General features: G+C 32.5%; 2 protein-coding genes across 3 annotated transcripts; both read right to left on the bottom strand.

Annotated features, from left to right (window-relative positions):
- Nucleotides 1-1,491: 1,491 nt before the first annotated feature.
- On the bottom strand, nt 1,492-13,624 carry LOC106116298 (zinc finger protein 90). Of its 2 annotated transcripts, none has more exons than XM_013310076.1 (14): nt 13,537-13,624; nt 9,472-9,606; nt 8,623-9,237; nt 7,825-7,958; nt 7,151-7,481; nt 6,414-6,547; nt 5,708-5,782; nt 5,191-5,320; nt 4,698-4,834; nt 4,046-4,148; nt 3,514-3,627; nt 2,922-3,035; nt 2,242-2,372; nt 1,492-1,781 (listed from the first exon to the last, which is right to left on the bottom strand). In XM_013310076.1, exons 2-14 carry the CDS (start codon nt 9,538-9,540, stop codon nt 1,664-1,666), a joined length of 2,205 nt encoding a protein of 734 aa, XP_013165530.1. In that variant the 5' UTR covers nt 9,541-9,606; nt 13,537-13,624; the 3' UTR covers nt 1,492-1,663. The 2 variants fall into 2 exon arrangements, with proteins under 2 accessions (XP_013165530.1, XP_013165529.1); XM_013310075.1 differs by lacking the exon at nt 13,537-13,624 and adding an exon at nt 9,686-9,960.
- Pbp95 (proximal sequence element A Pbp95) lies at nt 10,743-13,610 on the bottom strand. Its single transcript, XM_013310077.1, has one exon. It carries the CDS (start codon nt 13,493-13,495, stop codon nt 11,159-11,161), a length of 2,337 nt encoding a protein of 778 aa, XP_013165531.1. The 5' UTR covers nt 13,496-13,610; the 3' UTR covers nt 10,743-11,158.
- Nucleotides 13,625-13,711: the final 87 nt, after the last annotated feature.

The raw sequence follows: 13,711 nt of genomic DNA, 5'->3' as shown, positions 1-13,711 counted from the left end.
TTTTAAATAAAATTAAAGAGTATTAAATAAGACAATCAATATTAGGAGAAATATTTATTGATACTAGTAAAAGCAAAGAAATTGTGTCAATGAATAAAATAAAACCAAATTCACGATATTTAAAAAGCAAATACATTATGCAACTTAAAAATAATTTTAAACTAAACATTATAACTAAAAATCTGCTATTTTTTTTTGCTTACGAAAATCACGTAAAAATACGTAACGAAAACTCATATCATGGGTTTCAATACTAGAACATTGTCATTTCCCACATTATTTAAATGAGACAACATGTTTTTATGCAAGTGTTTCGACAATGGAGACACGATTATAGTAACAATTATTTTGAAATTACACTATATCCTAAAAACTTACAAAAACAGAATTTTAAAACAAATATTTAGTCATAAATGACCAAATTCAGACTACATAATATAATATTAAAAAAACATAATTGTAATTATTGACCTTTTTTTTTAATGTTATACAAATAAAAAATACTATAATAATTATCTCTAGTACGTAAAACTAAATTTTAAATTATACCTTCTTACTGAAGTTTACAGAAAAACGACTTAAACATAGAAAAAGAATCAATTGATAAATATTAAACGCATCGATTCAATAATTCATATACATATTACATAATTTTTTATTTTTGAAGCATTTTTTTTATTTTTTTTATTTGAATAAAATATGGTTGTGATATTCTGAAATTTATATTGAAACTCTTAAGACTATATAATTTTTTTTTTCTAATATTCCTTTTTAATTTTTTTTGTCATATTATACATGTAATTAAGAAAAAGCATATAATTTTAAGAAGCTTGTTTTAGTATTATTACTAGACCTAGCATTTTTTTTTAATTTTTTACAAGATTACTTTTATATTAGTTTTTTTATTAATCTTTGAATCACAATGTGAAAAGAATAATAGAAAAAAAGGGAAGTAAAAAAAAGCAATGTGTATTTTCTGTTAATGTTTGATTACCTTGTATAAATGTATTCAAACATCTCGGTAGTTCGGAACTTCGCAGAAATCTTTACAGAATACAATGTTTCGCAATAAGCATTACCTTTGCAAAAAAAAATCCTACTTGTGTCACTAGATCTAGTCTAGTTTATTGTCTGACGATCCCCTTACTTGCCCCTTAGTAGAGACTAATACTAATACTAGCTGTCGCCCGCGACTCCGTCCGCGAGAAGTTAAAAAAAACAATTAGCAGCCTGTGTGTTCTTCCAGACTAGGTTCTATATGTATGCCTTTCATGGAGATCCGTTCAGTTGTTTTGGACATTTTTTTTATAAGAGAAGGGGGCAAATGAGCGACGGGTGCACCGAGGTGATCAACGACACCCATGGACATCTGCACCAGAGGAACTGCAGATGCGTTGCCGGCCTTTAAGGAAATGGTATGCTCGCTTCTTGAAGCTCCCTAAGTCGTATTGTCGACAGTCGACATACCTTCAAACATCCATCCATCTAAACACTCGCATTTATAATATTAGTACCTTTAGACATTATTATTTAGTAGCTTTGATGTGAATGGCGTGCTTTAGTTGCTAACTCTAGCGTCAGAATAATTAGTGAGGGGACATAAACATAGACATTTTAATAATTTTCATTCTAACGGCAATTGTAAGATGATGGTAATACAAAGTTATTCATCATTATAAGAGATATAAGCGTGCAAATAATCAACATTGTCGAGCTCCACTTTCTGCGGGACAGGCGCGGAGACCGGCAATGTAGGCGCCTCCATCTCACGGCGTCGCTTCCTATATACAGAAATACAAACATTTTATTTATAACATAGTAAAATTCTACATATTGTATGATAAATGTATGATGGCTGGTAGAAATGTATGGAAGAGACATACAACCCATTAATTTTCTATAAATGGATAGGAGATTGCTTTTAAAGGTAATGATGTTATCAACATGCGCGACAATTAACTTTTTCTTTGTAACTAGCTGTCGCCCGCAAATCTGTCCGCGCGGTATTAAAAAAAACTTAATTAGTTGACTATTTGTTGTTCAAGATTATGTTCTAAATCTATGCCAAATTGCAGCGAGATCCGTAAAACCATTCTAGAGCTACCTTCAAACAAACACCCATTCATGGCGAGAATCAAATAGACACAAAATACTTTGTCCTATAGCCTGTCCATTTATATAGGTCAGTTATGTTGGTATCATCAAGGTGTATATGTTCCAGGGTAAACAGTGTGGGCATACCTGTTCTTCTTGTCCCACGGTGCGTAAGGTATCTTGAGATGTACAGTCTGTATGTGCAGTTTGACAGCACTGCTCTGTGTGAAGCGTCGGCTGCATAACTGACATTGGTAGCGCTTCTCACCGGTATGCACCTAAAATATTAGTTTTTTTTTTCATTTACATAATGCATTTTCTTGATTTTTTTTGCTATACATACATATGTTAGATAGATGGTCAATGGGGAGAAAACTGCCTTTTGTTTACTATATGTCAGTTTGATTAAGTCGCACTAAATGTACCACAGATATACAAAATTTTTTTTATATATACAAAGTACAAAATTTGTGGAATGTAGTCAGCAACGACTTATGTCAAACTTCACTCAAAAGATGAAAATAGGAATACATTTTTAGGTGCAAATTTTCACGTATTCTAATTCGACACCCATACATGACCCTTATTTAATAAATCATCATCATCAGCTCACTATACGTCCCCACCGAGGGGCTCGGAGCCTACCCTAAATTAATGGTGATCAGGCCATAGTCAACCACGCTGGTCAAGTGCCGGTTAGTACTTCAAACATATCTTTGAATTACTTCTCAGATATGTGCAGGTTGCATCACGATGTTTTCCTTCACCGTAAGACACCCATACATAACACTTATTTAATAAATGTATATATGATAATGTATACTAACAACAAGATGCCTGTCCCTGTTGCTGGGCATGCTGAAGCGTCTGTCGCAGTGCGGACATTGGTACGGCTTCTCGTTTGTATGCACGCGCATGTGCACCATCAGGTTCGCGTATTGCTGTCGACATAAAGACAAAAACAATCATAGCCAACGAAATAACATTTTTTTATTTCGATATTACATACAGACACACTATACTAATATTATGCGAATGTTTGGATGGATGGATGGATGGATAGATGCTTATTATATTTGCAGACTCAACGGATCTCGATGAAATTTGGCAGAATACATTGGGTACATACTTAGTTTTTTGCAATCAACCACGCAGACGGAGTCGCAGGTAAATGCTAGTTTTATTATATATATATATATGTACTAGCGGACCCGACAGACGTTGTCCTGTCTACACGTCTTTAATTTGAATAAATTAATATGAAGTTAATATTTGATGAAAATTGTGAATCTAAACCATTCCCAGATCCCCTTGAACACACACAAAAAATTTCATCAAAATCGGTCCAGTCGTTTGAGAGAAGTTCAGTGACATACACACTCACAGAAGAATTATATATATATAAAGATAAATATTTACCCTAGTCTTGTGTCCGCAGACGTCGCACATGTAACGCTTGAGGTAGTCGACGCCGGGATGCTGCGCCTCGTAGTGCTTGCGCGCAGCCACGTCGTTGTGCAGGCACACGCCGCACTACATACATACAAACAAATACATACAATTTTTTTTTCATATAATAAGATGGAACAAACGGAGTATCCACCTCAATAGGCCGAAATAGCGAAGCCATATAAATAAAATTGCAGACGCGTTGTATACTTTTTTGTAGACGGAGGAGGGGACTTTCAGAAAGAGAATATTTCCTGTACATGCATCCCCTCCTCCATCAAATCCACTTCCACTTCCCATTATTTCCTTTTAAGAAATGGGTGGGAAGGCAAAGAGAACTTAAATTAATCCTTCGGAAAGCACTCATCAGTCTGTACTTGGAATTGCATCAACTTGAAGTCTGTCTACTGAGCAATGGAAAAATGTTGCCGGCTCCCACAACTGTTAATTATTATATGTTTCACACAATCCATACATCATTTATAATGTATGTATGACTCACAACTTCACATCTGGTGACGGTGGGCAGACCATTGTTGATGATGACAGAGGAGTCACGTCGCGTCACACGACGTTTCTTAGCCTCGCCATTCTGAGTGATTGACCTGAAATATAGAAAAAAAAACAATATTTAATTTATAATACAGTGTTATTGTTATCTTACGGTGAAGGAAAACATCGTGATGCAACCTGCACATATCCAAGAAGAAATTCAATAATATGTGTGAAGTCAACCAACCCGCACTTGGCCAGCGTGGTTGACTATGGTCTAATCACCCTTAACTTAGGGTAGGCTCCGAGTCCCTCAGTGGGGACGTAAAGTGAGCTGATGAGTGTGCGTCCCGGAGGCCTAATTTAATGCTCTTTCCCTTCCCACCCTTGTTCTTATAAGAAAAGGATGGGAATAGGAAGTGGACTTTCCGGATGAGAGGATGCATGGAAAGGAAAATTATTTTTTTTCTATACATCCTCCCCTCCGTCGATTAAAGGTAGGCAACGCATATGCGTATATCTATGGGCAATGGTCACTTCGCTATTTCAGCGATTTCATGTGGCCGTTCGCTCGTTTGCCACCTTATGATATAAAAAAAAAAAAAAAATATTTTGATTACTTTTTATAAAACAATAATATTATTGCACAAGTTTTTACTTACAAATTAGTAGTGGAATGATTCTTGGAGCTACCAAAATGTGTGGTGAAGGCGTCTTGGTTCTTGAAGCAGATGTTACACTCCGCACAGTACAATGGATTATTCACATCCATCTTTACCTCTTCATTCACTTCAATTTCCTGATGAAAAAAAATAGTTAAAACAAAATATTTGTAGCTAAAGTGATATCTTAGTCGATCTAACATCAAATAATTATACATTCCATCGTATTTATTTTAAACTAGCCTTTTTACGCGACTTCGTACGCACGGAATAAAATAAAACTTAATTAGCAGGCTATGTAATCTTTCAAATTATGTTCTACACTTATTATAGAGTTCACTAGCTGTCGCCCGCGACTCCGTCCAGACTATTATACATCTATGCCAAATTTCATTGTGATCTATGCAGACGTTCTGGAGGTACCTTCTAACATCCATCCATACATCTATACATCCATTTATATTAGTAAAACTGTGTGAATATGATAAATTACCTCATTACTATGAGTTATTCTCTTATGACAATACAATCCAGTCTCGCTGACAAAGCTGTGTCCGCACAATTCACATATATTGGTCGATGGATGCTTTATCCTTATATGTGTTAGACGTGTTGATGATTTCCTGAAAATATTAATTGCAATAATTCAATATTTTGGATGTACAAACATACATATATGCTAAAAACTAGTAAATACGTTAAATATTTCTTGTCAAACAATATTTATCAAGTAAATAGCTGTCGCCCGCGACTTCGTCCGTGGAATAAAAGAAAAACTTAATAGCCTATGTGTTCTTCCGGGCTATGTTCTACATTTATGTAAAATTTGCATCTACCGGGGATAGTTTCTAACAAACATCCAAACACTCGTATTTATAATATTAGTATGCCTTTGTAATACACTATCCATAAGTGTACCAAAAAATAAGATTCCACTGAATGTTTCATATTGATTAGAATTTTTTTTAATAGTTTAGTTAGGGAATTGTATAATGACAATGTAAACTCACTTGAATACTTTGTCGCAGTGTTGACATTTGTATGTGACATTCTTATGCCATTTGTAATGCAAGTGCGCTTGACCCCTGGAACATAAAACACATAATGTAATTGCTTGACATAACTTTAAAATTTCATACAAACACCTTTCTTAGCATTTCATGTGTTAAATAAAAAAAATCCAGCTTGCTACCTTCACGCGTTTTTGAGAATAAGGGTCTTGACAGACAGACTGACAGACAACAGTAATCCTATAATATATATATACTGTTTTTTCTTTTTAAGGTACGGAACCCTAAAAATGAATTGTATAATCCTACTTTTAGTTAAACCCAATTACATAGGATGTTCTAAATTATAAAATTAGCAAAAAGATTTTATGTTAAATATTTATGAGATATTTATGTACCAATAGAAACCCATTATTATACAGTCATCATCAACCTTTATTCCTTATTATCTTTACGAAGGGTTGGCACAGTATGTACTCCTCCATACATCTCTATCAGCCGTCATATTTCAATTCACCTCCCTCTTACGCATATCCTCTATCACACAATCCATCTACATAAGCACAGATAAGCAATAGACCAAGGAAGCTACGATATTTTTCTTGCTTATAGATTTCTATGACCAAGTTAAGACAAAAACTCTCGCTCGAGATTTACATAGATCTCGCTTATCCTGGTTTGACTGTATTTTTTTTAAATTACTTACTTGTTATAGCATACATAGCTGCACATTTGACAAGAATATTTGTACAAATGAGTAATGTTCATATGTTTGTACATCTTCCTTAAATCTTTGAAGTAGAGTTTGCATACATCGCATTGGTAGTCTCCGGAGAAAGCCTGCAATAACATTCTTATACTTTACTAGAATTAAAAAAAAACTGTTAGTCGCAGCCTAATGTTTTATATCCTTAAGCCTTCCTCTATAAATGGACTATCCAACAAAAAAATAATTTTTCAAATCAGACCAGTACTTGCTAAGATAAACGCGTTTAAACAAACAAACTCTCCCGCTTTATAATATTAGTATAGATAATATATTAGTGGTAAGAATATAAGTAGCCTACAATTTGCCTGCGTGTATCAGACAAAATCGGCCTTGGAGACAGACATACAGACAAAAACTTTAAAAGTATGTACAAAATATGTTTTTTCAATATTACATTAATATGTAAAGAATGTAAATATGTACAGATTAATATTCTTTGTTTCTTCAATGAGAAAAAGAGTTTTTACATATATTTCAGCCGTAGGAAACCATAGCTGTGTAAATTTAATTTCAAATTATCGAATTTGTAAGAAATATTTACTAGAGAATATAAAAATGTGTAATTACAAACTTTTCATTGCATTTGATTGTTTATAAAGCTCCCATTTTGATTAAATTTGTAAAATAACTAACAAACTAATATCTTTTGTATTAAAATGTAAAAAAATATTTACCGGATTATGTTTCTTCATATGTTTATTGTATGTAACAATCTCACGGAAGCCTTTATAGCACAAATTACACTTGAATTTTGCTTCCACATAATTCATACTTGTTTGTCTCGCTTCTACAATTTGGTACTGCTCTTCGTGAGCCACAGGAGTATACACCAAGAAGTCATCGGGTAACTTTGTGATTCTCCGTACTGGACGGAGTGAGACCACACCCTTTTGTCTCTTCCCTCCTCGGTTACTCAACCATGTAGGTCGAGTTTCATACCAGTTGAAGTCTTTTGAATTTCCCTTTTGTAGATGCGACCAAATGAAATGTTGCTTTGCTGAGGTTCTGAAAAATTAAGTATGAGAGACTAAATCTAAAGTTATTTTATTTGTTACTTAATGTTGCTTATTATAGTTACCATGGGTTTTTGAGACCAAAATCTCTGTATTAAACTTAATCTTTGTCAAAATAGAGATAATCTTTGAAATGGAAATTTTGACCTGAGAAACCCACAGTTTATTACCACATAATTACTCTGAATGTGAAAGTAAGTTATTTTCATCTACAAATAGGACACTGACATCATTATCAAGGTTTCTCATCATGTAGGTCAATCATCATAAAAGAAATTCACAAAAAGAATTTACAGTTATGATGACATATATGTGATTAAAAAAATCTGACTTACCTATCAAAACTAACTTCAGGACATTTTCTACATATATATTTGTACATATGTTTTTCAGTCATATGAGTTTTTAAAAGAAATTCAGTTTTATAGTAATAATCACATAACTTGCAGCAATAGTTACCATTTGTATGCTGAAAGAAATAATTAGATATTAATTTTAAAAATAGTGTAATTTGGTAATAAACTATTTATCAAAGATAGCAATTGCTACCTAGAGTTACTAATATTATAAATTCAAATGTTTAGATGGGTGGATGATTGTTTGAAGGTAGCTCCAGAATGGCTAAACAAATCTCGATTAAATTTAGCATACATATAGAACATAGTCTGGAAGATACATGGCAGGCGCCAGCTAGTTTTTATATAAAAAACTAGTATAGATATAGTCAACCATTTTTTGCTAGGCAAACTCATTACAAATTCAATTTCAGTATTTAGAATTAGTATGGAACTTATAAACACAGATGAATATTGAATACACTCCAACCTAGATAAGGGAGCCCAAAAGAGACCAAGATATTTTCCCAATTTAAGGAGGTTAGTTTATCATATATGAAGGTTGACCATTAGGCTCTGACAATGACTTATCATCATAATCAGCCTAAATTTGTCCACTGCTGGACGTAGGCCTCCCCCATCGATTGCCACAATGCCTGGTCCTGTGCCGCCCGCATCCAGTGCACTCCCGCAACCTTGACCCGGTCATCGGTCCATCTTGCATCTGACAATGACTCGCTTATAGAAATTTCTCACTTAACCAGGTTTGACTGTATTGAACATATAAATAATACAAACCTTATCATGCATTCTCGTATGTACCAGCAGTCTCTTCTCATTAAAGAATGCTTTTCTGCATACAAGACAAGAATATCTTCCAAAACCAAACATTTTGTAAACTTCCACAACAGCCTTTGCTTCTTTCATAGTTATTGGTACAACAGTAGCATACTCCTCGTCCAGATTACAACCGTCTACATCTTCATTCTCCTTTTTTATTTCAACATTGTCTATGACCTCTTCAACATACTCATTATTATCACTTTCTTGGTTACTAGCGTAGTACTCTTGGTATACATTTTCATCGTTTAAATACTCTCCTTCTTGCTGTAAAGTCTGGTTTAAATCGTCAGATTCCTTAATATTATCTGACTCCATACTAACATCTTGCTCAATCCTTTCTTCCTCTACTTCGGTTTTAATAGCATCATTTTTGGGTATTTCAAATTTCACCGTATCTGTTGTACTGTGATGCATGATTGGTACTTCACCTTTTACATCACTAAAGCGGTTGTGTTTTACCCATCGAAATTTTACTTGCTCATAATGTGTTCTGTTACTCTCTAAGTAAGATAGAGATGGCTCAACATTTAATAACTTACGATCAATGGCCTCAATAGTGGCTTTTGTTACCTGTAATCAAGAAAATATAATAATTGTAAACTGTTATGAACAGACTATTTTCATTAATCTGATGATAAAAAATGACAGAACAATCTAGAAAGAAAGGATAACTCCTTTGCTGAAAAAATTAACTTGTCATTGATTTTTCATTTTTGTATCTGTTAATGATCTCCTGAAAATCATTTTAAATTAGGTAACCTGTTTATTCGTTGTCTATTCCATTAAAAAACAAAGTCAACTTACTTGTTTTCTGTTGTCAAGAAGTTGCTTGAGAGCATAATGGGTTCTCTGGCATTTATTTCTAAATTTCATGAAACGCTTTACGTAGGCGAAACACTCGTAACAAAGGTACCCAGGAAAGCCATCTCCTTTACATGTCTAAGAACAGAAAAACCTTTCAGTAAAGAAACAAAACAATGTATTTACATTAAGTTCAAACTTAAAACAAATCAATTACTCGTAATCCTGATACTATGTTGTATTCGACTCTTAAACCGACATCCATTTCATAAAATTTCACGTCAATGGAGTCCGTGTCCGTAGTCAAACATATTGCACATGCTTTTAAATCCATCATTTTGAAATTATTATAATATTATCACGCATCAAAAACACTTTCTGTAATCATTTTACCGCTCAAACTTATTTTTCAAAGAGTATATAAGTTAAAACGTTTATTAGAAAAATACAAGCGAACATCAATCCCTAAACCAAAGAGTATATGAGAATTTTGTAAAACACATCATGCCGAACAAGATGGCGACGAAAACCATAGAGCACTGCACACATAAGTAAGAGTGCACAGATAAACAAAAGTGTGTTCGATACACATTTGATAAACAAAAATCTTCAAAATGTGTCTTATGAATTACTAAGATATGAAAATTTATTTACAATGGACGAGTGAATAAAGCAGAAAGTTAATAAAAATAAATTTTAACAGTTAAAACGCGTAACGTAACTTTTGAATCAATTTAAACTACCTACCTCATATTGTCTTTAGTTTTTAAGAAAACGAACTTGGTGAATTACCTTACATTCAATTGCCACTGACGAATTACCTGTCTCTAAAAATTGTTATCTGTTTTTCAAAGAGAATTAAAGGAATGTCGATATGTTTTTATACAAGGGTTAACTGAGACACTTTGAAGTATACCCAAACAAATATTATACATCTAATATCACAATTTATTTAACTTTACAAGGAGATTATATATAAAACAAATAGACACACATGGTTTATGATGATAATTATAACAGTTCACAGTACTTCTAAATTGTGAAACATGCAGCTTCATTATCTATTCACACATCACAAAAATTGTGCTATATATTTAAAAACTTACTTATTACTGCCTAATTATATTTAAATGTACATGTTTTATGATTAAAAAATTGTTTAAATACAAACAAAAAGTTTTTTTACAATTTTAATAAATATACAAGTTTCCATTGAATTAAGACAAAAATATATTGTGAAAAAAAAGTTTGGCACCATATTATAACTATATTAGCTAGCTACATAACTTTATAACACAAATTAGATAATTTAAGTTACAATTACTTTAACATAACTTACATACAATGTTCTCAGTCTTAAATGAAATATATTTATGTCTAATAAGCCATAATATATGTGAGTATTAAAAAAAATGGACAATTATAATGAAAATATCATTACAAATTACTAGTTGTGGTTGATAGGTTTTTACTAAATGAAGTTTTATCCATCCATCTATTGCAGTAAATTTATAAATTAATGTATTCATTTAAACAACACCTTTTTTTAAGGAAGGGATTTGACTTTCAAGAATGATAATAATAAAAAATAACAAATGGTGTTGGCTTAGATTCAAATTTCACAATATTCTTTGATTCTATATCAAGTTGTTACGGCAGAAATTTGCAATTGCACTTCCTATGCTTACTATTAAATAGATTTTTCGGTACAAGTGTTATCCAAGGATTTCAATTTATCTTTGTGACTATTTAGTTCTTCAAGTTCAGTATGGTTATTGGTCAAGTTTGGGAACTCATCCACAACAGAGTTAGAAATAGCATTTTTCTCCGTAGAGTCACTGATACTAAGAATAGGTGTGCTTGTATTGAAAATATTCTCAACTGCCTTGTTCAAATGTGGGGATTCATTTGAAAGTAACATGGGCCACAAAAAGAGTGAATTAAATCTTTCAAGTAACTGAAAAAAATGTTCTTTTAATAAACAATTTTTTCTTATTAGTGCATTCAAATTAATATCGCATTCTCTATTTTTTTTACTTTCTGATACCCATGCCATTAATTGTCTACAGCCAACTATAGTTGCATAATGCGGCGGCAAAACATATTCTAAATTGTCTAATGTGTTGGTCCCAAATATATCAGGAATTTTTTTTACAACTACTTTTTCACATTCTTTTTTTGAATAGGATTTCTTTTTCACTAGACACACTTCTCGATGGCCTTCAATTAAGTCAGGAAATTTTTTACTATACTCACAATTTATCAATTTGCTTTTGTTCAACTTAGATTTAAATAAAACAAGCAATTTCTTTATGTTTGTTGCATTTAAAACTTGAGGTGAAACAACAATGTCTTCTAAAAATTCCAAAACTTCATTTTGTGATTGTTCCAATTTTTTAGCTTCTTCAATTTTTGTGATTTGATTAACTAATGTTGCCATTATACCATCTTCAATAACGCTTTCTGGTGATTTGATTGTAATTTTTTTGCATTTGCGTTCTTCCACTTCCGACTTAATTCGGTTCTTTAGATCTTCAATTGCCTTGTGTAAATTATTATCAGAAGGTGGTCCATGACCTAAACGTCGTGCTGCTCGCCTTGGTGCTCTTGAAACATCGCTATGAGGATGAAGTTTCATCCATTTCAATAACGTCATATGTCTACTTCTTATATGCATTCTATCTTTGCCAGGGAAATATTGAGTCAGATCTGAATATACTGTAGGAGTTTTTTTGTTTGCTAGTAATTGCAGAAGTTTATTATCTTCCTCTACAGTCCACACCGTTGAAATTCTTTGCTTGGCTAAGATTTGATACCGTATACGCAATTGTCCTAATGAACGGCCTGGTAAGTAATTTGTCATTCTCTTAAAGTCAAGTCCAAATTTGTCTGCACATGTGAGAATAACTGTGTCCTCTTCGGGTAAAAATCTTCCTTTTCTTTGCTCTGTTAGTCTATTATATTTGTTATATACCTGTATTTTAGTTCTATTTTCCATTGATGTAGCCACTTTACCCCAAGGAATATACTTATCTTCTCTATAATAATCAATTAACCTCTTCAAATATTCCTCTTCTTCTTTTGTCCATTTTTGACCGGTGAATGTGTTGTTCATGTTTGTCCGGAAATAAACGAAACACTGATATCCAGTTCGTTTTGTCCCTAGTTTGGCAGCAATATCATCCCAATTTTGAAAGTTATTATTAAAAGCAATTTTCTGTAATGATGTATGCTCATTTTTAGACCATGCATTTTTATTAATATCGGGATGTAAAAACAATTTCCATAGAGCTTCATATTCTTGTGCGGAATGGCGATTATTAAGCCTTTCAGCTATAGACTCCCAATCATATTCCTCACCTATTGGTAATGCTGATTGCTTTAATGTCATTTTATTAATAAGAACAATTTCATGTCTTAGGGTTTCTATTTTTCTATCTATTTTAATACTTGGTTTTATCTTCTTTTCACGATTTAAGTCTGTTATCTTTGCTTCAACTTTTTTCTTAAGCATATCCAGTGAGACTCTATGAATCATTGTAAGAAATTGACTTTTGTCTCTGACTGTCCAGCCAGGAACTGGACTTATTGTTGAGAAGTTATACATTCCATTATTCAACATTGTAATAGTGTCTTTGTTGTGAGGAGGTGTAAAATTAGATTTATCTTTAAAATATGGTTTTCCACAGCTTACGTACCTGAATGTTTCATTTTTGTCAAAAAACTTATTTCTCTTATATTTAGATTCAATACTTTTTAATTTATGATTGCATTCGTTTAATCGTAACATAAGAATTTTTTCCAGCCCACGTAATTTTTCGTCGGCTAACTTGTTCAGTGATAATGCTTCATCTATTTTTGAATAATCTGGTTCAACTGTATCGTGATTAATGGACGGAGAGATAATTTGTGATGTTGATGCAATACTTGATGGGCCAATACAGTCCAAGACCGCACTAAGCTCTTGTAAATCTTGTACTTCGACATCAATATCACTGTGGTCAAAATTAAAGTCTCTAAAACTCATTGTTATAACTTAAAAAAGAAGATCACCAGTATCGCAAATACCTTTTATTGTTATTTCCTTATTTGCACCTTATAAACCACTTGTAAAAGTATAAAATTAAATACACGATTTGCTAGAAAATTCAAAGTGTAAGACTACTGAAGACAACAATTGACATTGACAATGTGATTTGTTTTTTTTTTATTTTATGACCTGGTAACATAGACCTTTAGGTCT

Source organism: Papilio xuthus, unplaced genomic scaffold (genome assembly GCF_000836235.2).
Source record: "Papilio xuthus unplaced genomic scaffold, Pxut_1.1 DF827756.1, whole genome shotgun sequence".
Lineage (NCBI taxonomy): Eukaryota > Metazoa > Arthropoda > Insecta > Lepidoptera > Papilionidae > Papilio > Papilio xuthus.
This window is presented reverse-complemented; position numbering and strand designations above follow the sequence as displayed.

What these genes read in the sequence shown, in the direction of transcription:
- LOC106116298 (XM_013310075.1), bottom strand. Translation starts at nt 9,805, where the DNA reads ATGATGGATTTAAAAGCATGTGCAATATGTTTGACTACGGACACGGAC. An exon ending in ACATAGTATCAGGATTACGA is followed by an intron (nt 9,607 to 9,685) that starts GTAATTGATTTG and finishes TTCTGTTCTTAG; the next exon opens with ACATGTAAAGGAGATGGCTT. An exon ending in GAATAACTCATAGTAATGAG is followed by an intron (nt 4,835 to 5,190) that starts GTAATTTATCAT and finishes TTTTTTCATCAG; the next exon opens with GAAATTGAAGTGAATGAAGA.
- Pbp95 (XM_013310077.1), bottom strand. Translation starts at nt 13,495, where the DNA reads ATGAGTTTTAGAGACTTTAATTTTGACCACAGTGATATTGATGTCGAA.